Genomic DNA, 27,581 nt, shown 5'->3' on the forward strand with positions numbered 1-27,581 from the left:
TCACCCCTCCCCGGGCACCGGCAATCCTCTGGCTCAGTACCAAACCAGGCCGGCCCTTGTTCACCAGGAGACTCAGTACCAGACCCTCGCCCTTCCCCCACCCCATAGGGCTAACCCCTCTATCGGCCCTCCCCAGGTATAAAGGTGACTGCGGCCATGGGAGGAACGTTGGCGTTGCAGCCTGACAGACTGTTATCAGCCTGCGAGCCTTTCCGTGACTTCACACATGAAGTGTTTGCTTTCTGTCCCAGGTTATTTTCCCTCTTTTTTTCCTCCCATGTAATGTTTGCTCATTCTGGATCTTCCCCTAGTCTTCGTTGCTCAGGGCTTGATTTGGTACTGAGCCTCCTGGCGAACAAGGGCCAGCCTGGTTTGGTACTGAGCCAGAGGATTGCCGGTGCCCAGGGACAAGGATAGCCAGGGGTGAGAAACATGACTAGCAGAAGATGCCGACTCTCGTTTCCCCCACACACGGGGATAAAAACACACCTGCTGCTGCACACACCTTACTGTTGAGTTTCTGGATGCGAAGCTCCTTCTGATGCAGCTCTTTTAGGCTGTCGTTCAGTTGGCACCTAAGCTGGATGTTCTCAGTCTGCAGTTTTCCTTTACGGGTCTCGCCAGGATTAGCAGCCTCTTCAGGTGCCTGTTTGACAGATGCAATATTATTAGAACTTTTATTTTGATAAAAAAAGATTCTGCTCCCTGCCTCAATGTCACGAGGCTCCAGACCTCAGCTCGTCTCATTCCCCCCGTGACACCCTGTGCAGGAATCATTGGCACAAAGCCACACTCCATCACCTGATGGCAGCTCCATGCTGTCCTGCACTCGTTCCTCCCAGGTATACCTCTGCCCCTGTGAAGACCCAGGCCACGCTGGGGTAGCACTCCACAGGAGCCAGCTGTCACTCAGCGCTTGGTCTGAGTGATCATTCGTCATGTGCGAGTCCAGACAGCCAGTGCTGACGCGGTACTCAAGGGCAGCACAGCCGAGCCCGCACGTGATGCCCATGTGCACAGGCACAGCAGAAGTCACTGGAGAGTGATTAGGAGCAAGATCCTGTGCTGACCTTGACCCTGTCTAGCCCCATGTGGGCTGAGGAAAACTGCTGCTCCTGTACTCCAGCAGTCACTGGGGCTGGGAGCAAACTGCTCTCAATATCCCGAAGAAGGTGTAAAGGAGGAGAAATAACTGTTTGGTTCCCGAGTCAGCAGCAAGCACAGAAGTAATATCAACAGCTGATACAGCTGTTAAGACCAGGCTGGTACCTGCTGCGTCACCTTCAGCCTCATCTCCTGGCACAGGTTCTGAAGCTCTTGGATCTGCTTGTCCTTATCTGACACAGCGATCAGATACTGTTCTTTCAGTCTTTCACTTTGCACGACAAAAGACAACTTCTCAGACCTGCAAAACAGGGCAACAGAATTACACGCGTGGGATGGCGGAATGACACGCACGGGGCACTGATTTTCTATAGTTTTGCTTGAAGTGTTTCTTGTGACCCTCCCTACAATTTCCCTTCCATCTCTGTAATCACTAGTCTGGAGCACTCGCCAACTAATGAGGCAAATAAGTTTTTGTAACGAGCATCTTGCTACCAGAAACATAGTTCAGTCGCACAGACGGCTCGATTACATTGCAAATTTTCAACATTTCCATATGACACTTGTGGTGGCCACAGATAGTTCATCAACTTTTTGCAACAGGTTGTTTTCAGTGTCAGCTTGGCTCACTGGTTGTATTTACTCGGCAATAACCTGCTCACCGATGCTCAGTTTGGGTTCTGCCAGGACCACTTGGCTCCAGACCTCATTACAGCTTTGTCCAAACAGAGACGACGTCAATTGACTCGCACTAGGAGTCAGAAGGTTGTGGGTTTGAGCCCCATTCCAGGATGTGAGCACATAATCTGGGCTCACACGGAGGGAGTGCTGCACTGTCAGAGATGCCATTCTTTGGGTGAGACAATAAACTGAGGCCTCTTCGGCCTGTTCAGTTACATGTTGAAAACCCCTTGCACTTTTTGAAGTGCAAGGATTCGTCCTGAGGACCTGGCCAAGATTGCTCCCTCCTTCCCAGCTCTGTCTATGGGATATTGGCCAAGATTCCTCCCTCCTCCCAGCTGTCTGTGGGACATTCATGGCCCAGAATAAGAACATAAGAAATAGGGGCAGGAGTAGGCCCATACGGCCCCTCGAGCTTCAATAAGATCATGGCTGATCTGATCATGGACTCAGCTCCACTTCCCCGCCCACTCCCCATAACCCCTTATCGTTTAAGAAGCTGTCTATTTCTGTCTTAAATTTATTCAATGTCCCAGCTTCCACAGCTCTCTGAGGCAGCGAATTCCACAGATTTACAACCCTCTGAGAGAAAAAATTCCTCCTCATCTGTTTTAAATGGACGGCCCCTTATTCCAAGATCATGCCCTCTAGTTCTAATCTCCCCCATCAGTGGAAACATCCTCTCTGCATTCACCTTGTCAAGCCCCCTCATAATCTTATACGTTTCCATAAGATCACCTCTCATTCTTCTAAATTCCAATGAGTAGAGGCCCAACCTACTCAACCTTTCCCCATAAGTCAACCCCCTCATCTCTGGAATCAACCTAGTGAACCTTCTCTGAACTGTTTCCAAAGCAAGTATATCCTTTCGTAAATATGGAAACCAAAACTGCACGCAGTATTCCAGGTGTGGCCTCACCAATACCTTATATAGCTGTAGAAAGACTTCCCTGCTTTTATACTCCATCCCCTTTCCAATAAAAGCCAAGGTACCATTGGCCTTCCTGATCACTTGCTGTACTTGCATACTATCCTTTTGTGTTTCACACACAAGTACCCCCAGGTCCCGCTGTACTGTGGCACTTTGCAATCTTTCTCCATTTAAATAATAACTTTCTCCTTGATTTTTTCTGCCAAAGCACATGACATCACACTTTCCAACATTATATTCCATCTGCCAAATTTTTGCCCACTCACTTAGCCTGTCTATGTCCTTTTGCAGATTTTTTGTGTCCTCCTCACACATTGCTTTTCCTCCCATCTTTGTATTGTCAGCAAACTTGGCTATGTTAAACTCAGTCTCTTCTTCCAAGTCGTTAATATTGATTGTAAATAGTTGGGGTCCCAGCACTGATCCCTGCGGTACCCCACTAGTTACTGGTTGCCAACCTGAGAATGAACCATTTATCCCAACTCTCTGTTCTCTGTCACCTTTGCCATTGGAACAACAGGTACTGCACTTCTAAGTAATTCACTGTGTAAATTATGGAGAGAAGCTTTGAGGACTATAAAAATTCAAATGTTTCTTTCTTCCTTGGGTACGACAGCCATTGGGGAGATATTTTGTTGCTCGTGGCAGTGAACTTGGGCCGACAGTGATCACACTATGCTTGGAGAATGAGGAAACTCGACTAGGGAAGGGCGAGCCAGCAACAGGAACCTACCGAAAATAAATAAACAATCCAATATTAACCTTAGCAGTCTCAGCTCCTCCTGGCAGGCACTGCTCTCCTGCTTCAGTCTCTCCTGGGTCTCCTGGTAATCGGCTATCTGTCGGTTCTGGCCTTCGAGCTGTGCCCGGAGCTGTGGCATTTCAGCCGTCTCCTCCCCGAACCGCACATACTGCTGCTGCAGGCTCTTCAACTCCTTCAGCTATAACCAGAATTGGGAAAGTAAAACAACACAGAAACACTGGGGGAGGGGTCAGAGTGCAAGACACCAGCACAACACAGAAACACTGGGGTGAGGGGGAGCGGAGGACAGGACAGTCCAACACAGCACGGTGATACTGCGGGGGTGGGGGGGGGGATAAAGATTGGGGGCAGGTTGTCGGACCCCAGCACAGCAACACTGGGGTTGAGGGGGAAGTGGAGGGACAGAGTGTTCCTTTCACTTTTGGCATTATATAGTGGCGGTTTCTGATTTTCAGGTTTTGTTTTTTTCCTGAATCTGTCCCGAGTAAAAAAATATAAATTGAATTCTGTGCTAGATAATATATGGCCTTTTTGGATCTTAAATAAAATACATTTTGTAATTTAATCAGCAAAACAAGGCAGCAGTTCAAGGAGGAGGCCCGCCTCCCACTTCTCAGGGCAACGAGGGATGGGCAATGCCAGCAACGTCTACATCCTGAGAATTAATTTTTAAAAATTATTTAAAGTAATGAAAACATTTACAAATGTCTTCAACAATACTTAATGTTGAAAGAAGCTGAGGTACCGCATTAGCTCTTTCCTCCCCATCTCCATTAATGACTTGGATGAAGGGACCGAGTGTAGTGTAGCCAAGTTTGCTGATGATACATAAAACATAAGAAATAGGAGCAGGAGTAGGCCATTTGGCCCCTCGAGCCTGCTCCGCCATTCAATAAGATCATGGCTGATCTGATCATGAACTTAGTTCCACTTCCCTTTCCACTCCCCATAACTCTTTATACCCTTATCGCTCAAAAATCTGTCTATCTCCGCCTTAAATATATTCAATGACCCAGCCTCCACAGCTCTCTGGGGCAGAGAATTCCATAGATTTACAACCTTCTCAGAGAAGAAATTCCTCCTCATCTCAGTTTTAAATGGGCGTCCCCTTATTCTGAGACTATGTCCCCGAGTTTTAGTTTCCCCTATGAGTGGAAATATTCGCTCTGCATCCACCTTGTTGAGCCCCCCCATTATCTTACAAGTTTCAATAAGATCACCTCTAATTCTTCTGAACTCCAGGGAGTATAGGCTCATAACGTTGTAGTCTCCTTTATTTAAGCTTTGGACCCAGGTTTGAGAACTAACTTTCTCTCCCTGCAACTGAATTTGAAATTCAACCATATTATGGTCACTCATTCCTAGAGGATCTTTTACTATGAGATCATTTATTAATCCTGCCTCATTACACAGTACTAGATCTAATATAGCCTGCTCCCTGGTTGGTTCCACAACGTACTGTTTAAGGAAACTATCCCGGATACACTCTATGAACTCCTTCTCAAGGCTACCCTGGCCAATTTACTTTGTCCCATCAATTCGAAGGTTAAAATCATCCATGATTATTGCCGTTCCTTTTTTACAAGCCTCCATTATTTCTTGATTTATACTCTGATTTATACTCCGTCCAACCGTGTATCTACTGTTAGGGAGCCTATAGACTACGCCCACCAGTGACTTTTTCCCTTTATTATTCCTTATCTCCACCCAAACTGATTCAACATCTTAATCCTCTGAGCAAATATCATTTCTCACTAACGCACTGATCCTAACCTTCAACAACAGAGCTACCCCATCTTCTTTTCCTTTCTTCTGTCCTTCCGAATTGTCAAATACCTTTGAATATTTAGTTCCCAGTCCTGGTCACCTTGCAACCACATCTCTGTAATGGCTATCAGATCATACCCATTTGTATCTATTTGTGCTGTCAACTGATCTATTTTGTTACGAATGCTACGTGCATTTAGACAAAGAGCTTTTAAATTGGTTTTTTAAATCTTTTTTTCCTGCTCGTTTCCTCTGTCCTTCAAACTCACTTTCTACATTTTTGCTTTCTAATTCCAGCTTTACTCCCTTCCCTACTGAATCTATTCTCAGGTTCCCACCTCCCTGCCAAGCTAGTTTAAACTCTCCCCAACACATACAAAGATGGGTGGGAAAGCAAATTGTGAGGACACAAAAAATCTGCAAAGGGATAGAGACAGGCTAAGTGAGTGGGCAAAAATTGGCAGATGGAGTATAATGTGGGAAAATGTGAGGTTATCCACTTTGGCAGAACAAATAGAAAAGCAAATTATAATTTAAATGGAGAAAAATTGCAAAATGCTGCAGAACAGAGGGACCTGGGGGCCCTTGTGCATGAAACATAAAAGGTTAGGATGCAGGTACAGCAAGTAATCAGGAAGGTAAATGGAATGTTGGCCTTTATTGCAAGGGGGATAGAGTTTAAAAGCAGAGAAGTCCTGCTACAACTGTACAGGGTATTGGTGAGGACACACCTAGAGTACTGCATACAGTTTTGGTCTCCGTATTTAAGGAAAGATATACTTGCATTGGAGGCTGTTCAGAGAAGGTTCACTAGGTTGATTCCAGAGATGTGGGGGTTGACTTATAAAGATAGGTTGAGTAAACTGGGCCTATGCACATTGGAGTCCAGAAGAATGAGAGGTGATCTTATCAAAACATACAAGATAATGAGGGTGCTCGACAAGGTGGATGCAGAGAGGATATTTCCACTCATAGGGAAAACTAAGACTGAGGGCATAGTCTCCGGAATAGGGGCCGCCCATTTTAAACTGAGATGAGGAGAAAGTTATTCTCTCAGAGGGTTGTAAATCTGTGGAATTCTCTACTCCAGAGAGCCATGGAGTCATTGAATATATTTAAGGCGGAAATAGACAGATTTTTGAGCGATAAGAGTATAAACGTTATGGGGAGTGGACAGGGGAATGGAGCTGAATCCATGATCTGATCAGCCATGATCTTCTTAAATGGCGGAGCAGGCTCGAGGGGCCAAATGGCCTACTCCTGCTCCTATTTCTTATGTTCTTATGTTCTCCTCCAGCCGTACAACCTTCTGACATCTCTGCGCTCCTCCAATTCTGGACTCTTGTGCATTCCCGATTTTAATCACTCCACCATTGGCTGCCTGGGCCCTAAGCCTCTCTATACTCTTAAGATGCTCCTTAAATCCTACTTTTGTGACTATCCATCCTAATATCTCATGATGTGGCTCGGTGTGAAATCTTGCTTGATAACGCTCCTGTGAAACGCCTAGGAACGTTTTACTACACTAGATAGGGATGCAATGGAGAAATTTGAACACAAGGGTGAGAATTTTTAAATCGAGGCACTGCTGGACTGGGTGACAATGTAGGTCAGCGAGCACAGGAATGACAGGTGAGCTGGACTTGGTGCGAGTTAGGATATGGGTAGTAGAGCTATGGATGAGAGGCAGCAGGGAGGCTCAGGGAAAAAACAGAATCTACAAAAATATGGTTTCAAGCTGTGAGAGAAGTCTACATGTAAAGCCTAGAGTGACAGAGACCATAGTTACCAGTCTGTCCCGGTCATTCTGCAATGAAGACAGAGCGTTTCTCAGACTCTGCACCTCGCCTGGCTTTGAAGAGGTTGATGTGGAGCCCTGCTTAACTTCATGAACCTTTTTGCTTTTGGCCACTTCGCCCATCAGTCTGTCCCTCTCATCCTGTAGGGTGGTCACAGTCTTGGAAAATGCTTTCAGCTGATTGGCTGAGCCTTCTAGTTCCAAGGTTAAGTCATGCACATCCTGCTGTTTGGAAGAAAGCTGCTTGCTCAGTTCATCAATGCGGGCCAGGAGGCTGTCTTCAATGGTGCTGCTCTTCGCAGCTGCCAACTCTGAGGACAGACGATTCTTTTCTTCCACCAACTCATGGCAATTGGTTTTAGATTGGGTTAGATCTTGGTACAAACTTTCACTCCTGCTCTTCTCTGTCTCCAAGTCGGACGTGTATTTGCTCTGTAATTCTTCAAGTTGCAACAGGAGATGGTCTCGGTTGTCTTGCAGGGAACTCATGGCTTTCCCGAAAGACTGGTTCTGCCCATTGAGTTGCTCAATCTCTTCAATCATTCCCCGCAGTCTCTGTTCGGTTTCCATGAGGTCCCTCGCCAGTTCGGCCACTCTCTCCCCTGCCGTTTCCGTTTCATTTCTCATGATGCCGGCATTATGCTGCAGATTCTGGAGTTCCTTCTCGTACTTGGCTTCAGCGGTACTGAGCTTTTGCCCGGTTTCCTCTTCAACCGTGACCACTTTCAACTCGAGCTCAGCCACCTTTTCCTGCATGGAGGAGAGACTGATGATCAGTTTTTCCACCTCTTCTGTCTTCTCATCCAACTGTCTTTGAAGCACCTGAACAGGCCCACCATTCGTTAACCTTTCCACTTCTGCCTTCAGCTCATCAGTGGTTTTCTCTGCTAACTGCAACTGTTCATTCTGATTCTGCTTCTCTTCCTTCAGAGCTTTGTTTTCCTGACTGAGCTCTTCTGAACTGCTCTCGACTTCTTTTAACTGTCTCTCCACGTCAGTTTTCTCATTCTCCAACGCTTTGATTTTCTCAAGCTGAGTTTTCAGGAGCTGCTTGTGCTGAGAATCCTTCATTGAAATCACCTGGTTGAGGTCTTCCCTGTATCGCACGAGCTGTGCATTGAGTTTGGCGTTTTCCGCGTTCAAATCATCCCTCTGCCCTTGCTGGCTCCTGAATTCGTTCTTGAGTTTGTTGTTCTCAGTGGCAGCCTCCTGAATCAGTTGATCTTTTTCTACATTCACCTGAATGTGCTTTTGCTCGAGCTGTTTGTAGTCACTCAACACCCTCTCCCGGTCATTCTGGAGGGAGGCCATGGACTTTGTAAAAGACTCCAGCCTTATCTTGTGTTGCTTTAAATCCTCTTCAGTTCTCTTCAGCTTTGCATCCAGAGCTTCAGTTTCCCTCTGCAGCTTTCTGATTGCTTGCTCTCCCTCTGATTTCTCCTCTTCTATCCGTTTACCCCGACTTTCCCAGTGCCTGATTTCTTCGGCATGTTGTTGCTGGGCTTCACTGATGGCGTTGGCAACAGCCTCCTCTTTTGCTGCCAGGAGTGCAACAATCTTCTCCTCCTTTTCTCCAGTCTCTTCGTGCAGCTTCTCCGTTAGCGCTTTGGAGCTCTGGAGGTCAGATTGGAGCTGCTCGCAGGTCAGCAGGTAATTTTGCACCTCTGCCTCTCGCTGCCTCAGGTTTTTCTCCAGGTCACTTTTGGTTGACTCAAGCTTCTCCAGGGAGCTCTTCAAATCCATGATCTGTTCTCTCAGACTCTTGGCTTCTTCCGTTAGCTTCAATAGCTCGTTTTGAGAATCCTTGTGCAGCTTCTGGAATTCTTCCGATTTTGACAAGAGTTGTCCATTTTCATCCTCGACTTTTTTCATCATCTGCCTGTGATTTTCCTCTTCAGATTTGAACTTTGATTCCCATTCCTGCTCACTGTGCTCCAACCTGGAAAAAGGATCCACAATATTAATGCATGGCAGCAAAGCTAATTCAGCACAACTTGACAAATCTCTGTTCGAACAAGTCCAGTTCTATTTGCATCAAACCCTTCCTTCCATGTCATAAGAATGGAAGGAACTATGAACTGAGAAGAGGCCATTTGCCCCAAGTGCAGCTGAGGAGATGCATAGAACCGTGAGGTGCACAAAAAAGTGTGAGGTTCCAGAACATTCTAAGGGTTGACAATTCGGCCAACAGTTGAGTGGAAAAAATGTATTTCAAAACTGATCGTGAAATCTGAGAATTAATCTGAAAAAAGTGGAGAATAATGTGATGACTATATACTGGGTTCAGATTCTTCAAAAAAAATGAGATTTCAACCCGATTAATTCAGATCAGTTCTGCCATTGAATAACTTTACTGTGCCCTTTTTGTTGAGTAAGAGATTCGCTCTTATTTTCAGACATATTCTTCTCTCCTGCTCCTTTGTATCATGTCAGATTGATTCATAGCTGAATGGATGGGCCACTTACTTGCAAGCCCTTACCTTCAGCACTCTTATAAACCACCAATTAGGAGCATGGAGTCAGCCCACAATGACCACTCCTACTTCATCTTTGAAGATGGAGGTAGTGGTTTTGGGAGGTGTTGCTAAAGAAGCCTCGGTGAGTTGCTGCAGTGCATCCTGTAGATAGTACAGACTGCAGCAATGGTACACCAGTGGTAGAGGAAGCAGATGTTTAAGCGAGTAGGAGTGATAACGAGGGAGGTCAAGAAGTAATGATTAGATTGAGTTTGAAAAGTTTATAGGAGGAAGACCAATAGTTTCTGAGCCTCTCATCTTCCCTGCCAGTTGGGAAGTTGGCTGGACTGGGTTCTTTGTATTTGATCTAAATGAAGGAATAAAAGGGACAATCTTCTGAGCAGTCTTGTCTGCCAGTCACACACAGTGGGAAACCATGGGTAGTCTGCTTGTGATTTTCTGATGTGCGCAGCCAGAGGGTGAGGCTCCCCAACATGAGGACAAACCCAGAAAATGACCCACAAAACCTTTTCACTGTACCTGGAAAGCTTGATTTCCAGTTCCTCACGATGAATGGAAGCCTGCCTTAGCTGGTCCTTCAACATGTTGCAGTTGTCTTCCTTGTCCCTGATCTCCTCTTCTTTCTTCAATATCGCATCATTGAACTTGATTTCCCATTTCTTGGACTCGTCGATGATTCGATCCCGGTCATTCTGCAAAGAGGACATACTACGAGTGAAGGCTGCCAGCTTGGCCAAATTTTCATTGAACTTGGCCTGAATCTGGTTGGTTTCTTCTTTTTTCTTTTCCAACATGTCTTTCAGCGCATTGATAGAGTCTTCAGCATGATTTTTCTCACGCTCCAAACTTTCCACTTTTTCTTGCATACTTCTTAGCTGCTTTCTATGTTCATCTTTTTCCAGGTTAAGTCTTCTCTTGTGCTCTTCTTCCATGTTGCTGGTTTGCTCCCTGGCCTTGTTTTCATTGGTCTGGAGTTCTTCTTTCAGTTTCAGGTTGTCTGCTTGGATCCTAGCTGCCTCACTTTGGGTATCATCGAGTCGGACTTTACAGGAAAACAACTCTGCCTGTGTCTTCTTGCAATCCTCCATTTTTGCTGCCATTTCCTTCTTCGCGGCATCCAAACTCTTCTGGGTCTCTTGCTGAACAAATTCTAGTGCCTTGATGGTCTTTTCCAGATTACTGATCTTCTCCTGGTACCGGATGCAATCTTTCTGCAGCTGTTTGACCTCTTGCTGTTTTTCCTTAAGCAGCTCCTGCAGTTCTTTGTTGTGGATCTTACTCCCCTCTTTCCCCCTTTGCATAGACTTCACTTTTTGCTCAAAGTCCTTTTGCATCTTGGCTGCAGCTTCTGTTTTCTCCCTCTTGAGCTGCCTCACCTCTTCTTCCAGCTTGTCCAGCTGTTTCAGATTGTCTTCTGCAGTTAGTTCCAGGCATGAAACCTTGTCGGTGCCGTCTTTTGATTCCTGCTGGTAGTTGGCGATGCTACCGTTCAGCTCAGCCAACTGATTCATCAGTCGTTCTTCGAGGTCATCTTTATCCGACTCAGCAGCTGCTTTCTCTTTCTTTACCTCTTCCACTTTTTGCTTCATTTGGTGGTTCTCCTGCTTCAGCTCAGAGACAGACTCGTGCATCAGTTTGAATTCGTCCTGATTTTTAACCAGTTCTTCTTCCAAGGTGTCTTTCTCGCTTTTCAAAAGTTGATTAGTTTTCTTCAATTCGTGCACCTCGCCCTCTATCATTTGTTTGTCATTTTCCATCTGCGTCAGTTTTGCCGTCAGCTGTGACAGTTCTTGTCTGCCCCTGGTAATTTCATCATGGAAACTGCGATCAGAGACCTCTGGTGAGCCCTCAGCAGAGGCATGGGTTGTAGTTGACTCTATAGAAGACCCCAATTTATTGGTGAATTCTTGTTTAACTTCTACTGCAAGGGATGCAACAATTGTTTCTTGTATCTTAACTTCCTGTTCTTCAATGACATTGCTTTGATTTTTTTTCAATTCTTTTTGACTCGTTTCCAGCTTCTCGGTCAGGTCCTCCAGCTGTAGTCTCAACGCATCGGTCTCAAGGTTCAAAGAATCCCTTTGAGCTTTTAATGTCTGAAGTTCAGTTGTCACCTCTTCAGTTTCCCTCTTTGCTTTCTGCAGCTCCTCCTGAAGCTGCCTTTCTATTGAGTCCAAGGATTCAGATGGCTTAGCCTGGCTTCTTGTTTCAGGCTGCTGTTCTGCCTGAAGCCTCTCAATTTCTTCTCCAAGCTCCATAATTTTCTGTTGCTTCGATTTAGCAAACTTCCTCATTTTCTCTTTCATACCCTCCTGCTCCTGAACAGCCTCCTGAAGTTGCTTTTCTACTTCTAGTTTCTGAGCCTCGGCTTCTCGAATCCTACTGAACAGTTCCTGCTTCTCCTGCTTGCCAACCTCCAGTACACGGCGCATCCTTTCAGTCTCACTGCCTACGTTCTCGTAGGACTGTAGGAGGGTTTCATATTCTTTCTGTAGGTCTTTGTGTTTGCGTTGCCACTCTGAGCTTTCTGCCACTTGTTCCCCTTTCAAGAATTCAATCTGCTGCTGTAAGCTTCCTTTTTCCTGTACAATACCTTCAATGACAAGCTTCAAGCTCTCGCATGAAGCACTGAGATTCTGGTTTTCAGCCAGCGACTTATCCACTTCTATGATTAATTTTTCATTTTGTTCCTGAAGATTCAACAATTTTGCCAATAAGTGTTCTTTGTCCTGCCTCAGGTCTTCAGTAGCTTTCTCCATTTCTCCCACCTTGCTACTTAATTCTTCGTTCAATGTTTTTACAGCAGCCAGCTCTTCCTTCAGCAACTTGTTTGCCTTCAAATTTTCTTTACGCGAGATCAGGGCAGCTTGTAGCTTCCTCTGTATCTGCTGTTTGGACTTTGCCTCTTCAGTGTCTTCTTCTTGCTTCTGGTGAGTTTCCAGGATCTCCATTTGGAGGCGTTTGCTCTGTTCTTCAAACTCTTTGGTTTGCTCTTCCATTCGATTCTGCAAAGCTTTGACAAGATCGTCCTCATCAGATATCTTCTGTTGCAAGTTTTCGAGGAGTGCATCTTTTTCTTTCAACTGAATATGGAAATGTTCTATTTCTTCATCCTTTTTATGCAAAATGGCCTTTAACTCTTCAATCTCCTTGCTTAGTGTAGCCACGTGTTCGGAGACAGAACTTTCAGCCCTAGCTTCCTCTAAAGCTAATTTAAGGTCTTCTGCTTGTGCTTCTATGTCTTGATATCTTTTTCTCAGAAGTTCAACTTCTTTAAGTAACTCCTCCTTCTCGAGGCGGTGGCTATCCTGCAACTCGGAGATTCGATCCCGAGACTCTGCCGATTCTTCCCTTGTTCTCTGTTCAAGATCTGTCAAATGCTGCAATTTTAATTCAAGGTCATTCTTCTCATCATGTACCTTCTGGAGCTCTTCCCTCAACTGTGCCACCAAAAGATCTTCACCTCTTGGTTCAGATATGTCTATGAGCGTCTGAACCGGTTCTATTTGTGAAGAGTCTACCCACTCATGGCTCCAGCCTAAATTCTGATTCTCCTCTGGTATCTCCTCCTTTGGGACAGTCGATTCCTCAGGATTACCCTGAGGAAGGAGCTTCCCTGCTTGCAACACGACAGCTGCAGGAGGATTCTCTTCCAATAGCCGCAGCTGCTCTTTCACTTTTGAAAGTTCCTCACAGATGTTTGCTTTCTCCTGACTTTGCTCGTTAAAATTCTCCAGCAAGACTTTATATTCTTCTTTCTGTTGTTTCACTTGTTCCCTGTGATGTCTGTTTTTCTCCTGAGCTTTTTTGATCGTGTCCTTGCGCGAACTCACAGCTTCCTCAAGCTTCTTCTGCAGCTGATCTTTCTCTCGTTCTAGAGTGGAGAGCATAGTCTCAAGCTCAGTTTGCTTATCTTTTACCAACCCTTCCATTGTGGCAATGGGTTCAGCTACATTTTTACCAGAATCTACTTCAGTGCCCTCATCATGTTCAACGCCTTTCTTTTCCACCGCCTGCTGTGACGTTAGCTGTTGAATGGCCAACTGCTTGGCCAATAGATCAGCTTCCAGAGAATTCACATGATCCGTTTTTTCCTGCAGAGTTTGTCTCAGATCTTCGACCAAATTCTGAAGCTGACCAACAGTAGCTTCTTGATCTTGCAGAGTTCTGTTAACATTCTGCAAATCTGTTTCTTTTTCAGAAAGTGCCCTAATCAGGTCAATACTACGTGGATCCTGAGTTTGTGCTTCTTCGGGTGGTCTCACTGGCTCTGAAGATCTTAGGTCGCTGTGTCCTGCCCCATCCCCTGATGGAGAGCTTCCTGCTTCCTGCTTCATTTCCTCCACTTTCTTTAAAAGCTCCTTCCTCTTTATCAAAGTAGCTTGGAGCTTTCTTTTTATCTGCTCATTCTCCTTCTTCTGGTTTTCCACTTGTTTCTCCAAACCGTCCTTTTCCTTTAACCACGTCTCAAACCCGACAGTGTCATCTTGCGAGAGGTCCACATGTTCCTTCTCCTGAGTGGGCTGTTTGCACTCACTAGTGGGTTTCTCCTGCTCTTCATTTTCCTCCTGTCCTTTATGCAGTGCTAATAGTTGCTCCTTTAACTGCTTTACTTCCTTTCCCAGTGAAAATTTGTCTTCGTTCAATGCAACCATTTTCTCAGACATGCTCATGGTGATCTCTGCCATTTCACTGTCCCTTTCTGACAAACTCGTCTGTAGCTGTTGAACTTTGCTTGTTTTTTCGGACAGACTCTGCTGCTTGCATGCCAATTCCTGCTCCTTGGAGACCAGCTTCTGCACAAGTTCCTCAACTTTGGACTTGTCATCGTCTACAAGCTGCTTCAAGCTCAAAATGACTTCTTCTTTCTCTTGTAACTGCCCTCTCAAACCTTTAGCCACTATCTCCTGCTCAGAGACCCGATGCTGGATGATGTCCATTTCCTTCTCCAGAGCTTCAACTTTCATGTCTTTTGACCTAGATTCATTTTCCACACTGTGAAGCTGTTCTTCCAACAATCCGCTCTGCATACTTGTGTTCTCCAAAAACAAAAGACGCTTCTTCTCTTCATCGGCCGCATTTTCCTCTGCTTTCGTCAGTCTCTCTTTCAGTTGAGATAGTGCTGACAATTCTTCATCGTACCGTTGAATCTGATTGAGAAGCTGATCCTTTTCTACACTCAGATTTCTAATGGTTTCCATTGCATTCTCTGCCTCTTTCCCATAATCCAAAACTATCTGATTTAAGCTCATAAGCTCGTCTTGCTTGTCCTCCAGCTGCCTGCTGTACAAGACCTCCACTTCTTCCCGGTTCTTTTCAAGTTCCTGTATGCGAGCTTGTAGATTCTCAAATTCTTCGCTCTGAACCACATGGTGCTCAGGAACACCAGTTATCATCCCACCACCTTGCTCTTCTCCCGAGACCATCTCTAGTCCTCCCTGTGAGGTGGAACTATATTCCAGGTGCTCCCCAGAACTGTACACCTGTGTGGTAGAGTAGGTGCTCTCTCCCAGATGGACAACGGTTGTACTCCTTTGTTCTACTTGTACGACAGAGGTAGTCTTCCCCTCTATTTGTACTGAAACAGTGGTGCTCTCCATTTCAGCGCCTGAACTAGCACTTTCTTCCATCAGCGTAATGGAGCTCGTGTCTTCCTTCTGCTGTACCCACACATTAAAGTTCTTATCTGCTGCTGACATGGCCTTCTGTTCCAGAGACAGAAATTGGTTTCCTTCCACCATCTGTATCAGGGAGCCAGCTCCGTCTTCTGACGGCCTGTCCAACAGCTGCTGGCTGAGCTTCGATATGTCCCTTTGAGCTTCTGCTAGTTGATGTGTAATGGTGGCAAGCTCTTTGTCTTTCTCAGAGATAGCCCTCTGTAAGAAGTGGAGATCACTGCACTCCAAGGCCTCTGCTTCACCGTGCTAGATTTAAAAAAAAGAAACAGACGCTCAGTAATTGCTGCACAATGTGGAACTGGGAAATTTAACACATACCCAGAGTTAAATCATACATGGGTCATACATGGTCTGATATGGTACAACTTTGTTCGCCCCACCATTGGTGGTCTTGCCTTCAGCTGGCTAGGTCCCTAGCTGTGGAATTCCCTCCACAAACCTCTCTGCTTCTCTCCATTCCCCACCCTCCCACCCGCCCCTTAACATTGGATTGGAGGGGAGGGGGAGGGGGGAGGAGGGGGGAGGAGGAGAAAGAGGCAAAAAAACCTCAGGCTAAGTTAGGAAAACATTCTATGTCTCTCTCAAACCCACGAGGGCAATCAAGCAAGGTCCAGGAGATCATTGAGACACTAGCCCCCAATGATCCACCTATATGTTTACTGGAGAGAGAATAGATTTTTTACCATTTATTTAATTGCCCCGATTACAGATCGCAGCTGAGTGTACAGACAAAGAAGCTGTCTCCAGCATTCCAGCAATGCTCCTCAGAAACTGGCCTTCAGGAGGTGGCAAGAGCACTGTGGGGTAACTTTCCCGACAGGTTACCCTCCATTTCCACTAAAGCAATTAGATTCCACTTGGCTTTGCTCGCCAGTGTAGCTGAAACTGGGAACATGGTGTGTGACTGACAAGCCATGTTCCATCATCCTGCTGCCCTCACATATCCCAGCTTTATTCCCCAAGAACTCTCAGGTGCCCCCTCACAATGGATCATTTCCTGTTGCAGCCTCCATGGATACCTGCGCAACTTGTCCGATGGTGCACTAGTTATGGTACTGAACAAGCAACTCAGAGGGCACCAAGTTCAAATCCCACCATGGCAAGTTGTGATTTATTGGTTCGCACCAGAAAAATGATTATGGAAGCTGCCGGATTATTGTATAACCCAGCTGGTGCACGAATGTTCTGTAGAGTCCTGCCACACCTACCTTGTCTGTTCTACACGCACTTGATTATTAACTGCTCTCTGAAGTGGCCTGGCAAGCCACTCAGTTGTATCAAATCCACCTCCTGCAGTTCAAGGTGGCCCACCACCACCTTAACAGGGCAATTAGAGATGGGCAATAAATGCCGGCCTTGCCAGCGACACCCACATCCCGAGAATGAGTAAATAAAAAATTTCAAAAAGGCTGGGAGTGGAACCAATCAGGACACATCCATAGCAGCTTCAAATGAACAATGGTTGGATATTCAAAGCTGAACTTTAGTGAACTGAAGCTCATCAATACTTGTATTCATGGAGCATATCTCTCTGAAACATGAGATGAGAATGCAACCAACCGAGCCAAGCTGAAACTCATAAAACCAGGAACACCGACCATACCAAAACTATGTAAATCTCTGTATGACCAACTCCTTTTAATTCAAAGGTGTTTTGATTTAAATTACTGGATGATCCCAATTTTTAATCAAGCAAAAACATTGATTGAACAGGCTATACGAGTGCAGGCACCATGAGGAAAATTTGCAGCCAATTGGTACGAGGCCGAGATTAGGAGAGTTACAGGCTCCTGTACCTGAACTTCTGCTGCTTTTTGTTCTGGGTCAGGGATTTCCTGAAGATTCGCCATTTTGTCTGTCTGACCTGCAAACAAAATCAAACATTCCATCCATTATTTATTATCTACCCTTCTCTGTGAGGTCAGACACTTTTGACTCTGACATACTGCTTGCAGCAGGAAGAGCCTGGCTTTCCGATCTGTATGGGCATTGCCAGGCTGAAAACCGTGCCACCTGCCACAAAGCACCAGGAAGACGCCAGTCTCCCAGCCATGCCACTCAACGCACCCCAAAAACTAAGCTTCACGGTCAGTTGCTGGCTGCTGCTTAAGCTGCAGCATCCAATTAAGAATCCTGAGTGGGACAGGCCGGACTCCTGCCTGCGAGGGAACCTAAAATAGGTGTTCAGCTCCTCAGTTATATTGTTTAAGCGATTGAACAGCTGCTTTAACGATAAGGGGTTATGGGGAACGGGCAGGGAAGTGGAGCTGAGTCCATGATCAGATCAGCTATGATCTTATTGAATGGCGGAACAGGCTCGAGGGGCCTTATGGCTTATTCCTGCTCCTATTTCTTATGTTCTTATGTTAGGTGGCTGCCAGAGACACCGGAAAAATGGCTCGACTCAGTTTTGTGTTGGGCAGAGGGGCGCGGGCAGAGGGGTGCAAGTGTTGAAAATGATGAAAGATATTGAGTGCAAATAGTGAAAGAGTTAATCTTGGCTCTCTTTTATCTAACTCGCTCAGTTGAGTGTCTGCCTCTGCCCACTCCCAGTGGAAATATGGGGTCTTGAATGACTTTGAGGAGGCAATTTTTGATTTCTCTTCCTTCTGCTCTTTGAAAAAGAAAAAAAGAGGAGCACATTGACTGCTGGAGAAAGCGCCACTGCATCAGATCGCGTCTCTGGAGGCAACAGGCTCCTTCCTCCTTTTGCTATTTCAAGCTTAATTAATCCGCTGACCAGGGTTCTATTGCAGTTCACTTCAATTAAACCTATTAACACAAAGGTCAGGTGAACTGCCTCAGCGATTATTCCCCTCTCCTGTCCACTTTCACAATCCCACAGAGGTCCCGTACACCATGCCCCCATTATGTAGAAACAAACACATTTTATTGGGGTTGCCAGGTGTTTTGAAGACTGGTCTCACACAAAACTTTAACCTTTTTTCCCCTTTTAGATGCAGATAGGCTTAAGTATCTTCTGCATTCCATTTTTTTTCTCTTCCTTTCCAAAAGTATGGTTTTGTGAAAGTGAATTTTTGTATTCATCATAGGAATATAAGTATCTAAAAAGGAAGCGCGTAGCTAAAGTAAGCGTTGGTCCCTTAGAGGAAGAGACTGGTGAATTAATAATGGGGAACAGGGAAATGGCAGAGACTCTGAACAAATATTTTGTATCGGTCTTCACGGTAAAGGACACTAAAAACATCCCAATAATGGATGATCAAGGAGCTATTTGGGGGGGGGGGGTGGTGGGGGCATGGGGAGAGGGGAACTTAAAACAATCACTATCACTACAGATAAAGTACTGGGCAAACTAATGGGACTAAAGGTGGACAAGTCCCCTGGATCTGATGGCCTGCATCCTAGGGTCTTAAACAATGTGGCTGCAGAGATAGTGAATACATTGGTTGTGATCTACCAAAATTCCCTGAGTTCTGAAGAGGTCCCATAAGAACATAAGAATTAGGAACAGATCATGACTGATCTGGCTGTGGACTCAGCTCCACTTACCCGTCCGCTCCCCGTAACCCTTAATTCCCTTATTGGTTAAAAATCTATCTATCTGTGACTTGAATACATTCAATGAGCTAGCCTCAACTGCTTCCTTGGGCAGAGAATTCCACAGATTCACAACCCTCTGGGAGAAGAAATTCCTTCTCAACTCGGTTTTAAATTGGCTCCCCCGTATTTTGAGGTTGTGCCCCCTAGCTCTAATCTCCCCGACCAGTGGAAACAACCTCTCTGCCTCTATCTTGTCTATCCCTTTCATTATTTTAAATGTTTCTATAAGATCCCCCCTCATCCTTTTGAACTCCAACGAGTAAAGACCCAGTCTACTCAATCTATCATCATAAGGTAACCCCCTCATCTCCGGAATCAGCCTCGTGAATCGTCTCTGTACCCCCTCCAAAGCTAGTATATCCTTCCTTAAGTAAGGTGACCAAAACTGCACGCAGTACTCCAGGTGCGGCCTCACCAATACCCTGTACAGTTGCAGCAGGACCTCCCTGCTTTTGTACTCCATCCCTCTCACAATGAAGGCCAACATTCCATTCGCCTTCCTGATTACCTGCTGCACCTGCAAACTAACTTTTTGGGATTCATGCACAAGAACCCCCAGGACCCTCTGCACCGCAGCATGTTGTAATTTCTCCCCATTGAAATAATATTCCCTTTTACTGTTTTTTTCCCCCAAGGTGGATGACCTCACACTTTTCGACATTGTATTCCATCTGCCAAACCTTAGCCCATTCGCTTAACCTATCTAAATCTCTTTGCAGCCTTTCTGTGTCCTCTACACAACCCGCTTTCCCACTAATCTTTGTGTCATCTGCAAATTTTGTTAGACTACACTCTGTCCCCTCTTCCAGGTCATCTATGTATTTTGTAAACAGTTGTGGTCCCAGCACCGATCCCTGTGGCACACTACTAACCACCGATTTCCAACCCGAAAAGGACCCATTTATCCCGACTCTCTGCTTTCTGTTCGCCAGCCAATTCTCTATCCATGCTAATACATTTCCTCTGACTCCGCGAAACCTTATCTTCTGCAGTAACCTTTTGTGTGGCACCTTATCGAAGGCCTTTTGAAAATCTAAATACACCACATCCTTCGGTACACCTCTATCCATCATGCTCGTTATATCCTCAAAGAATTCCAGTAAATTAGTTAAACATGATTTCCCCTTCATGAATCCATGCTGTGTCTGCTTGATTGCACTATTCCTATCTAGCTGTCCTGCTATTTCTTCCTTAATGATAGTTTCAAGCATTTTCCCCACTACAGATGTTAAACTAACTGGCCTATAGTTACCTGCCTTTTGTCTGCCCCCTTTTTTAAACAGAGGCGTTACATTAGCTGTTTTCCAATCCGCTGGTCCAGAGACTTTTGGTAGATTATAACGAATGCATCTGCTATAACTTCCGCCATCTCTTTTAATACCCTGGGATGCATTTCATCAGGACCAGGGGACTTGTCTACCTTGAGTCCCATTAGCCTGTCCAGCACTACCCCCCTAGTGATAGTGATTGTCTCAAGGTCCTCCCTTCCCACATTCCTGTGACCAGCAATTTTTGGCATGGTTTTTGTGTCTTCCACTGTGAAGACCAAAGCAAAATAATTGATTAAGGTCTCAGCCATTTCCACATTTCCCATTATTAAATCCCCCTTCTCATCTTCTAAGGGACCAACATTTACTTTAGTCACTCTTTTCCGTTTTATATATCTGTAAAAGCTTTTACGATCCGTTTTTATGTTTTGCGCAAGTTTACTTTCGTAATCTATCTTTCCTTTCTTTATTGCTTTCTTAGTCATTCTTTGCTGTCATTTAAAATTTTCCCAATCTTCTATTTTCCCACTAACCTTGGCCACCTTATACGTATTGGTTTTTAATTTGATACTCTCCCTTATTTCCTTGGTTATCCACGGCTGGTTATCCCTTCTCTTACCGCCCTTCTTTTTCACTGGAATATATTTTTGTTGAGCACTATGAAAGAGCTCCTTAAAAGTCCTCCACAGTTCCTCAATTGTGCCACCATTTAGTATGTGTTTCCAGTCTACTTTAGCCAACTCTGCCCTCATCCCACTGTAGTCCCCTTTGTTTAAGCATAGTACACTCGTTTGAGACACTACTTCCTCATCCTCAATCTGTATTACAAATTCAACCATACTGTGATCACTCATTCCGAGAGGATCTTTTACTAGGAGATCGTTTATTATTCCTGCCTCTTTACACAGGACCAGATCGAAGATAGCTTGCTCCCTTGTAGGTTCTGTAACATACTGTTCTAAGAAACAATCCCGTATGCATTCTATGAATTCTTCCTCCAGGCTACCCTGTGCGATTTGATTTGACCAATCGATATGTAGGTTAAAATCCCCCATGGTTACTGCCGTTCCTTTTTCACATGCCTCCATTATTCCCTTGATTATTGCACTCCCCACCGTGAAGTTATTATGTGGGGACCTTTTAACTACACCCACCAGTGACTTTTTCCCCTTACTATCTCTAATCTCCACCCACAATGATTCAACATTTTGTTCATTAGAGCTAATATCATCTCTCACAACTGCCCTAATATCATCCTTTATTAACAGAGCTACCCCACCTCCTTTCCCTTCTTGTCTATCTTTCCGAATCGTCAGATACCCCTGTATGTTTAATTCCCTGCAACCACGTTTCTGTAATGGCCACCAAATCATACCCATTTGTAATGATTTGTGCCGTCAACTCATTTACTTTATTTCGAATGCTGCGTGCGTTTAGGTAGAGTGTTTTAATACTAGTTTTTAAACCATGATTTTTAGTTATGACCCCTCCTGCAGCCCCTTTATATTCAGTGGCCCTTTTTGTTTTTTGCCTTGGGTTTCTCTGCCCTCCACTTTTACTCATCTCCTTTCTGTCTTTTGCTTTTGTCTCCTTTTTGTTTCCCATCCCCCTGCCATATTAGTTTAACTCCTCCCCAACAGCACTAGCAAACACTCCCCCAAGGACATTGGTTCCGGTCCTGCCCAGGTGCAGACCGTCCGGTTTGTACTGGTCCCACCTCCCCCAGAACCGGTTCCAATACCCCAGGAATTTGAATCCCTCCCTGCTGCACCACTGCTCAAGCCACGTATTCATCTGAGCTATCCTGCGATTCCTACTCTGACCAGCACGTGGCACTGGTAGCAATCCCGAGATTACTTCTTTTGAGGTCCTACGTTTTAATTTAGCTCCTAGCTCCTTAAATTCGTCTCGTAGGACCACATCCCTTTTTTTTACCTATATCGTTGGTACCAATGTGCACCACGACAACTGGCTGTTCAGAATGTCCTGCACCCGCTCCGAGACATCCTTGACCCTTTCACCAGGGAGGCAACATACCATCCTGGAGTCTCGGTTGCGGCTGCAGAAACGCCTATCTATTCCCCTTACAATTGAATCCCTTATCACTATCGCTCTCCCACTCTTTTTCCTGCCCTCCTGTGCAGCAGAGCCAGCCACGGTGCCATGAACTTGGCTGCTGCTGCCCTCCCCTTATGAGTCATCCCCCTCAACAGTACTCAAAGCGGTGTATCTGTTTTGCAGGGGGATGACCGCAGGGGACCCCTGCACTACCTTCCTTGCACTGCTCTTCCTGCTGGTCTTCCATTCCCTAACAGGCTGTGGACCCTTCACCTGCGGTAAGACCAACTCGCTACACGTGCTACTCACATCATTCTCAGCATCGTGGATGCTCCAGAGTAAATCCACCCCTAGCTCCAATTCCGCAACGCGGACCGTCAGGAGCTGGAGGCGGATACACTTCCCGCACACGTAGTCGTCAGGGACACCGGAGGCGTCCCTGATTTCCCACATAGTACAGGAGGAGTATAACACTTGTCCGAGCTCGCCTGCCATGACTTAACCCTTAGATTAACTTAAATTGGCAACAACAGTGCTAAAAGTTACTCACTGATATAGAAGAGAAAAAAGAAAATGTTCAAGGAGCGTCTTGAAGGAGGAAAGAGAGGTAGAGAGGCAGAGTGGTTCAGGCAAGAAGTTCCAGAGCTTGGGGCCTAGGCAACAGAAGGCATGGCCACCAATGATTGAGCGATTATAATCAGGGATGCTCAAGAGGGCAGAACTGGAGGAGCGCGGACATCTCGGGGGGTTGTGGGGCTGGAGGAGATTACAGAGATAGGGAAGGGCGAGGCCATGGAGGGATTTGAAAATAAGGATGAGAATTTTGAAATCGAGGCATTGCTTAACCAGGAGCAAATGTAGGGCAGTGAGCACGGGTGATGGGTGAGCGGGACTTGGTGCAAGTTAGGACACGGGCACCCGAGTTTTGGATCATGGCTAATTTACGTAGGGTTGAATATGGGAGGCCAGCTAGGAGTGCGTTGGAATAGTCAAATCTGGAGGTAGCAAAGGCATGGATGAGGGCTTCAGCAGCAGATGAGCTGAGGCAAGGGCAGAGACGGGCGATGTTAGAGGTGGAAATAGGCGACCTTAATTATGCTGCGGATATGTGGTCGAAAGCTCATTTTAGGGTCAAATACGACACCAAGGTTGCGAACAGTCTGGTTCAGCCTCAGACAGAAGTTGGGGAGTGGGATGGAGTCAGTGGATAGTGAACGGAGTTTGTGGCGGGGACCAAACAACAGCTTCAGTCTTCCCAATGCTCAATTGGAGAAAACTTCTGCTCATCCAGAACTGGATGTCGGACAAGCAGTCTGACAACTTAGAGACGGTGGAGGGGTCGAGAGGAGTGGTAGTGAGGTAGAGCTGGGTGTTATCAGCGTACATGTGGAAACTGACGCTGTGTTTTCGGATGATGTCACCAAGTGGCAACATGTAGATGAGAAATAGAAGGTGGCCAAGGATAGAACCTTGTGGGACACCAGAGGTAACGATGCGGTTGGGGAATAAGTTCCCAAGGAATGATATTGAAGCGGACTCTAAATGACATGGAACATACAGCACAGAAACAGGCCATTTGGCCCAACTAGTTTGTGCTGGGGTTTATACTCCACACGAGTTTCCTCCCATTCCATCTACATCATCTCAGCCTTTCAGCATATCTTTCTATTCCCCTTTCACTCATGACTAGTTTCCTTTTGTACACATCTAAGCTATTTGCCTCACCCACTTCCTGTGGTAGCGTGTTCCACATTCTGATCACTCTCTGAGTAAAGAGTTGCTCCTTATTTCCCCGTTGGATTTATTAGTAACTATTTTGTATTTACGACCCCTAGTTTTGGATTCTCTCACAACTGGAAACATTTACTCCACATCTACCCTGTCCAACACACTCAGAATGTTAAAGACCTCTATCAGGTCTCCTCTAAGTCTTTTCTTTGCTACCTGTTCACTCTTTCCCAATAGCTGTAATCTCTCCATTCTGGTACCATCCTTGTAAATCTCTGTTGCACTGTCTCCAGTGCTTCTCTGTCCTGTTTATAGTATGGAGACCAGAACTGTAGTGTGGCCTGACCAGGGTCCTATACACGTTAAACATAACTTCTTTCACTACTTTTGAATTCTACACCGCTGGGAATAAATCCCAGTACTTTGTTAGCATGTTTAGTTGCTATGCTGACCTGCGATGCTGCTTTTAATGATTTGTTCACCTGTATCCCGAGATCCCTTTGCTCTTCTACCCCATTCAGTTTCTTATTTTCTAATGTGCAGGTGATGTTTCTGTTTTTCCTATCTCACATTTATCTACGTTAAAGTTAATTTGCCACGTAACTGCCCAGTCTGCAAGTTTTCTAATGTCTTCTTGAATTATTTTGCAATCTTCCTCAGTGTTAGCGACTGGAAAACCGCAAATCTAACACCCCTATTTAAAAAAGGAGGGAGACAGAAAGCAGGAAACTATAGACCAGTTAGCCTAACATCTGTTATTGGGAAATTGCTGGAGTCCATCATTAAGGAAGTAGTAGCAGGACATTTAGAAAATCATAATTCAGTCAAGCAGAATCAGCATGGTTTTATGAAAGGGACATCATGTTTGACAAATTTGCTGGAGTTCTTTGAGGATGTAACAAGCAGGGTGGTTAAGGGGGAACCAGTTGATGTCGTATATTTGAAAGCATTCGATAAGGTGCCACACAAAAGGTTACTGCACAAGATAAGAACTCACAGGGTCGGGGGTAATATATTAGTGTGGATAAGGATTGGCTAACTAAGAGAAAACAGAGAGTCGGGATAAATGGGTCATTTTCAGGTTGGCAAACTGTAACTAGTGGGGTGCCACAGGAATCAGTACTGGAGCCTCAACTATTTACAATTTATATTAATGACTTGGATGAAGGGACCGAGTGTAACGTAGCCAAATTTGCTGATGATACAAAGATGGGTGGGAAAGCAAATTGTGAGGAGGTGGCAAAGAATCGACAGATGGATATAGACAGGCTCAGTGAGTGGACAAAAATTTGGCAGATGGACTATAATGTGGGAAAATGTGAGATTATCCACTTTGCTAGGAAAAATAAAAAAGCAAATTATTATTTAAATGGGGAGCAATTACAAAATGCTGCAGAACAGAAATGTAAAAAGTTACAGGTACAGCAAGTAATCAGGAAAGCAAATGGAATTCTGGCCTTTATTGCAAGGGGTAGAGTATAAAAGTAGGGAAGCCCTGCTCCAACTCTACAGGGCGTTGGTAAGACCGCATCTGGAGTACTGCATACAGTTTTGGTCTCCTTATTGAAGGAAGGATATACTTGCATTGGAGGCAGTTCGGAGAAGGTTCACGAGGTTGATTCCTGAAATGAAGGGGTTGTCATATGGAGAAAAGTTGAGCCTATACTCATTGGAGTTTAGAAAAATGAGAGGTGATCTTATTGAAACATATAAGAATCTGAGGGGGCTTGACAGGGTAAATGCAGAGAGGATGTTTCCCCTCATGGGGAATCTAGAACTAGGAGGGCATATTTTCAGAATAAGGAGTCGCCCAGTTAAAACAGAAAAGAGGAGGAATTTCTTCTGAGAGAGTCAGGAATCTTTGGAATTCTCTATCCCAGAGAGCTATGGAGGCTGGGTCTTTGAATATATTTAAGGTGGAGAGAGACAGATTTTTGAATGATAATGGAGTCAAGGGTTATGGGGAGCTGGCAGGGAAGTGGAATTGAGGCCAGAATCAGATCAGCCATGATCTTACTGAATGGTGGAGCAGGCTCGAGGGGCCAAATAGCCTACTCCTGCTCCTATTTCTTATGTTCTTATGAACAGGAGTATGCTGTTCAGCCCCACGAGTATGTTCCACCATTCAATGAGATCATGGCTGATCTGCGACCTAACACCATATACCCGCCGTTGGCCCACATCCCTTAATACTTTTGGTTAACAAAAATCTATCAATCTCAGATTTAAGATTAAGAATTGATCTAGCATCAATTGCCGTTTGCAGAAGAGAGTTCCAAACTTCGTGTGTAGAAGTCTTTCCTAATTTCACTCCTGAAAGGTCTGGCTCTAATTTTTAGACTAAACCCCCTAGTCCTAGACTACTCAACAAGCGGAAATAGTTTCTCTCTATCTCACCTTTCTGTTCCCCGCAATATGTTGAAAACTTCGATCAGATCACCCCGTGACCTTCTAAATTCTAGGGAATACAACCCTAATTTGTGTAATCTCTCCTCGTAATTTAACCCTTGGAGTCTGGATATCATTCTGGTAAACCTACGCTGCATTCCCTCCAAGGCCAATATATACGTCCTAAGGTATAACTTATACCACACTGTTTTCTAAGAGTTGTCAATACTGGAGGATGGAACACCTCTACACTGTCCCAACAAACAACAGCATGGGGTAGATACAGATTGCAACTTCCTCTACACTGTCCCAGCAAACACTCCCAGTGCAGGTACAGCATGAGTTAGATATAGAGTAAAGCTCCCTCTAATTTATCTAAACAATGAGCCTCAGTCGCAGCCACAGAAGATAAACCCTTACTGCATCAATGTGGCTGATTTCTATTTCCCACGCCAGCCTCTTGTTGACTCTCTGAAAGCAATCACTAGGAAAGATTTGTACTTTGGGCCAAAGTCTTGGAAGGACTGATCAAGTCCGTCACAAATGTATTTCAGATAGGAGTCTTGCAGTCATCATTCTTGGCTGGATCTGGAATCAGATCCAAAAGTGAGTCCAATGTTTGACCCAAGGCACTACCCCCAACACTGCACCTCCCCCCCGCCGCCCCCTCACCCCTTCAATATCTCCCGCGAGGCTGGATTTGACTCCAGGATGCAGAAGTGAAAGGGCAACTTAAATATATATAATCTGTATTAATCTGATTTATGTCAGAAATTTTACAAATCTCAGAAGGTTTTACAATCTTGAGTTTTCCTCTTGTTATAACACAAAAACATAAGAAATAGGAGCAAGAGAAAGCCAGACAGCCCCTCGAGCCTGCTCCGCCATTCAATAAGATCATGGCTGATCTGATCTTGGCCACAACTCCACTTCCCTACCTGTTCCCCATAACCCTTGACCCCCCTATACTTCAGGAATCTGTCTATCTCAGTCTTGAATATATTTAATTACTCAGCCTCCACAGTTCTTTGTGGTAGAGAATTCCAAAGATTCACGGCACTCAGAGAAGAAATTCCTCCTCGTCTCAGTTTTAAATGGGCGACCCTTTATTCTGAAACTATGCCCCCTAGTTCTAGATTCCCCCATGAGGGGAAACATCCTCTCAACATCTACCCTGTCAAGCCCCCTCAGAATCTTATATGTTTCAATAAGATCACCTCTCATTCTTCAAAACTCCAATGAGTATAGGCACAACCTGCTCAACCTTTCCTCATAAGACAACCCCTTCATCCCAGGAATCAACCTAGTGAACCTTCTCTGAACTGCCTCCAATGCAAGTATATCCCTCCTTAAATGAGATCAAAACTGTACGCAGT

General features: G+C 45.2%; 1 protein-coding gene across 3 annotated transcripts in view; it reads right to left on the reverse strand.

Moving 5' to 3' along the window:
- LOC139278470 (golgin subfamily B member 1-like) overlaps positions 1–27,581 on the reverse strand; it is a 97,446-nt gene that overhangs the window by 18,070 nt on the left and 51,795 nt on the right. For all 3 annotated transcript variants that reach the window (XM_070897285.1, XM_070897284.1, XM_070897286.1), the window contains 6 exons: positions 16,996–17,063; positions 10,041–15,445; positions 7,036–8,983; positions 3,479–3,657; positions 1,270–1,405; positions 506–646 (listed from right to left, as the gene is read on the reverse strand). In XM_070897285.1, the coding sequence (XP_070753386.1) occupies positions 506–646; positions 1,270–1,405; positions 3,479–3,657; positions 7,036–8,983; positions 10,041–15,445; positions 16,996–17,063 (7,877 nt within the window). The remainder of the gene's footprint in view (positions 1–505; positions 647–1,269; positions 1,406–3,478; positions 3,658–7,035; positions 8,984–10,040; positions 15,446–16,995; positions 17,064–27,581) is intronic.

The sequence above is a fragment of the Pristiophorus japonicus genome, chromosome 13 (genome assembly GCF_044704955.1).
Source record: "Pristiophorus japonicus isolate sPriJap1 chromosome 13, sPriJap1.hap1, whole genome shotgun sequence".
In the NCBI taxonomy this organism is placed as follows: Eukaryota; Metazoa; Chordata; class Chondrichthyes; family Pristiophoridae; genus Pristiophorus; species Pristiophorus japonicus.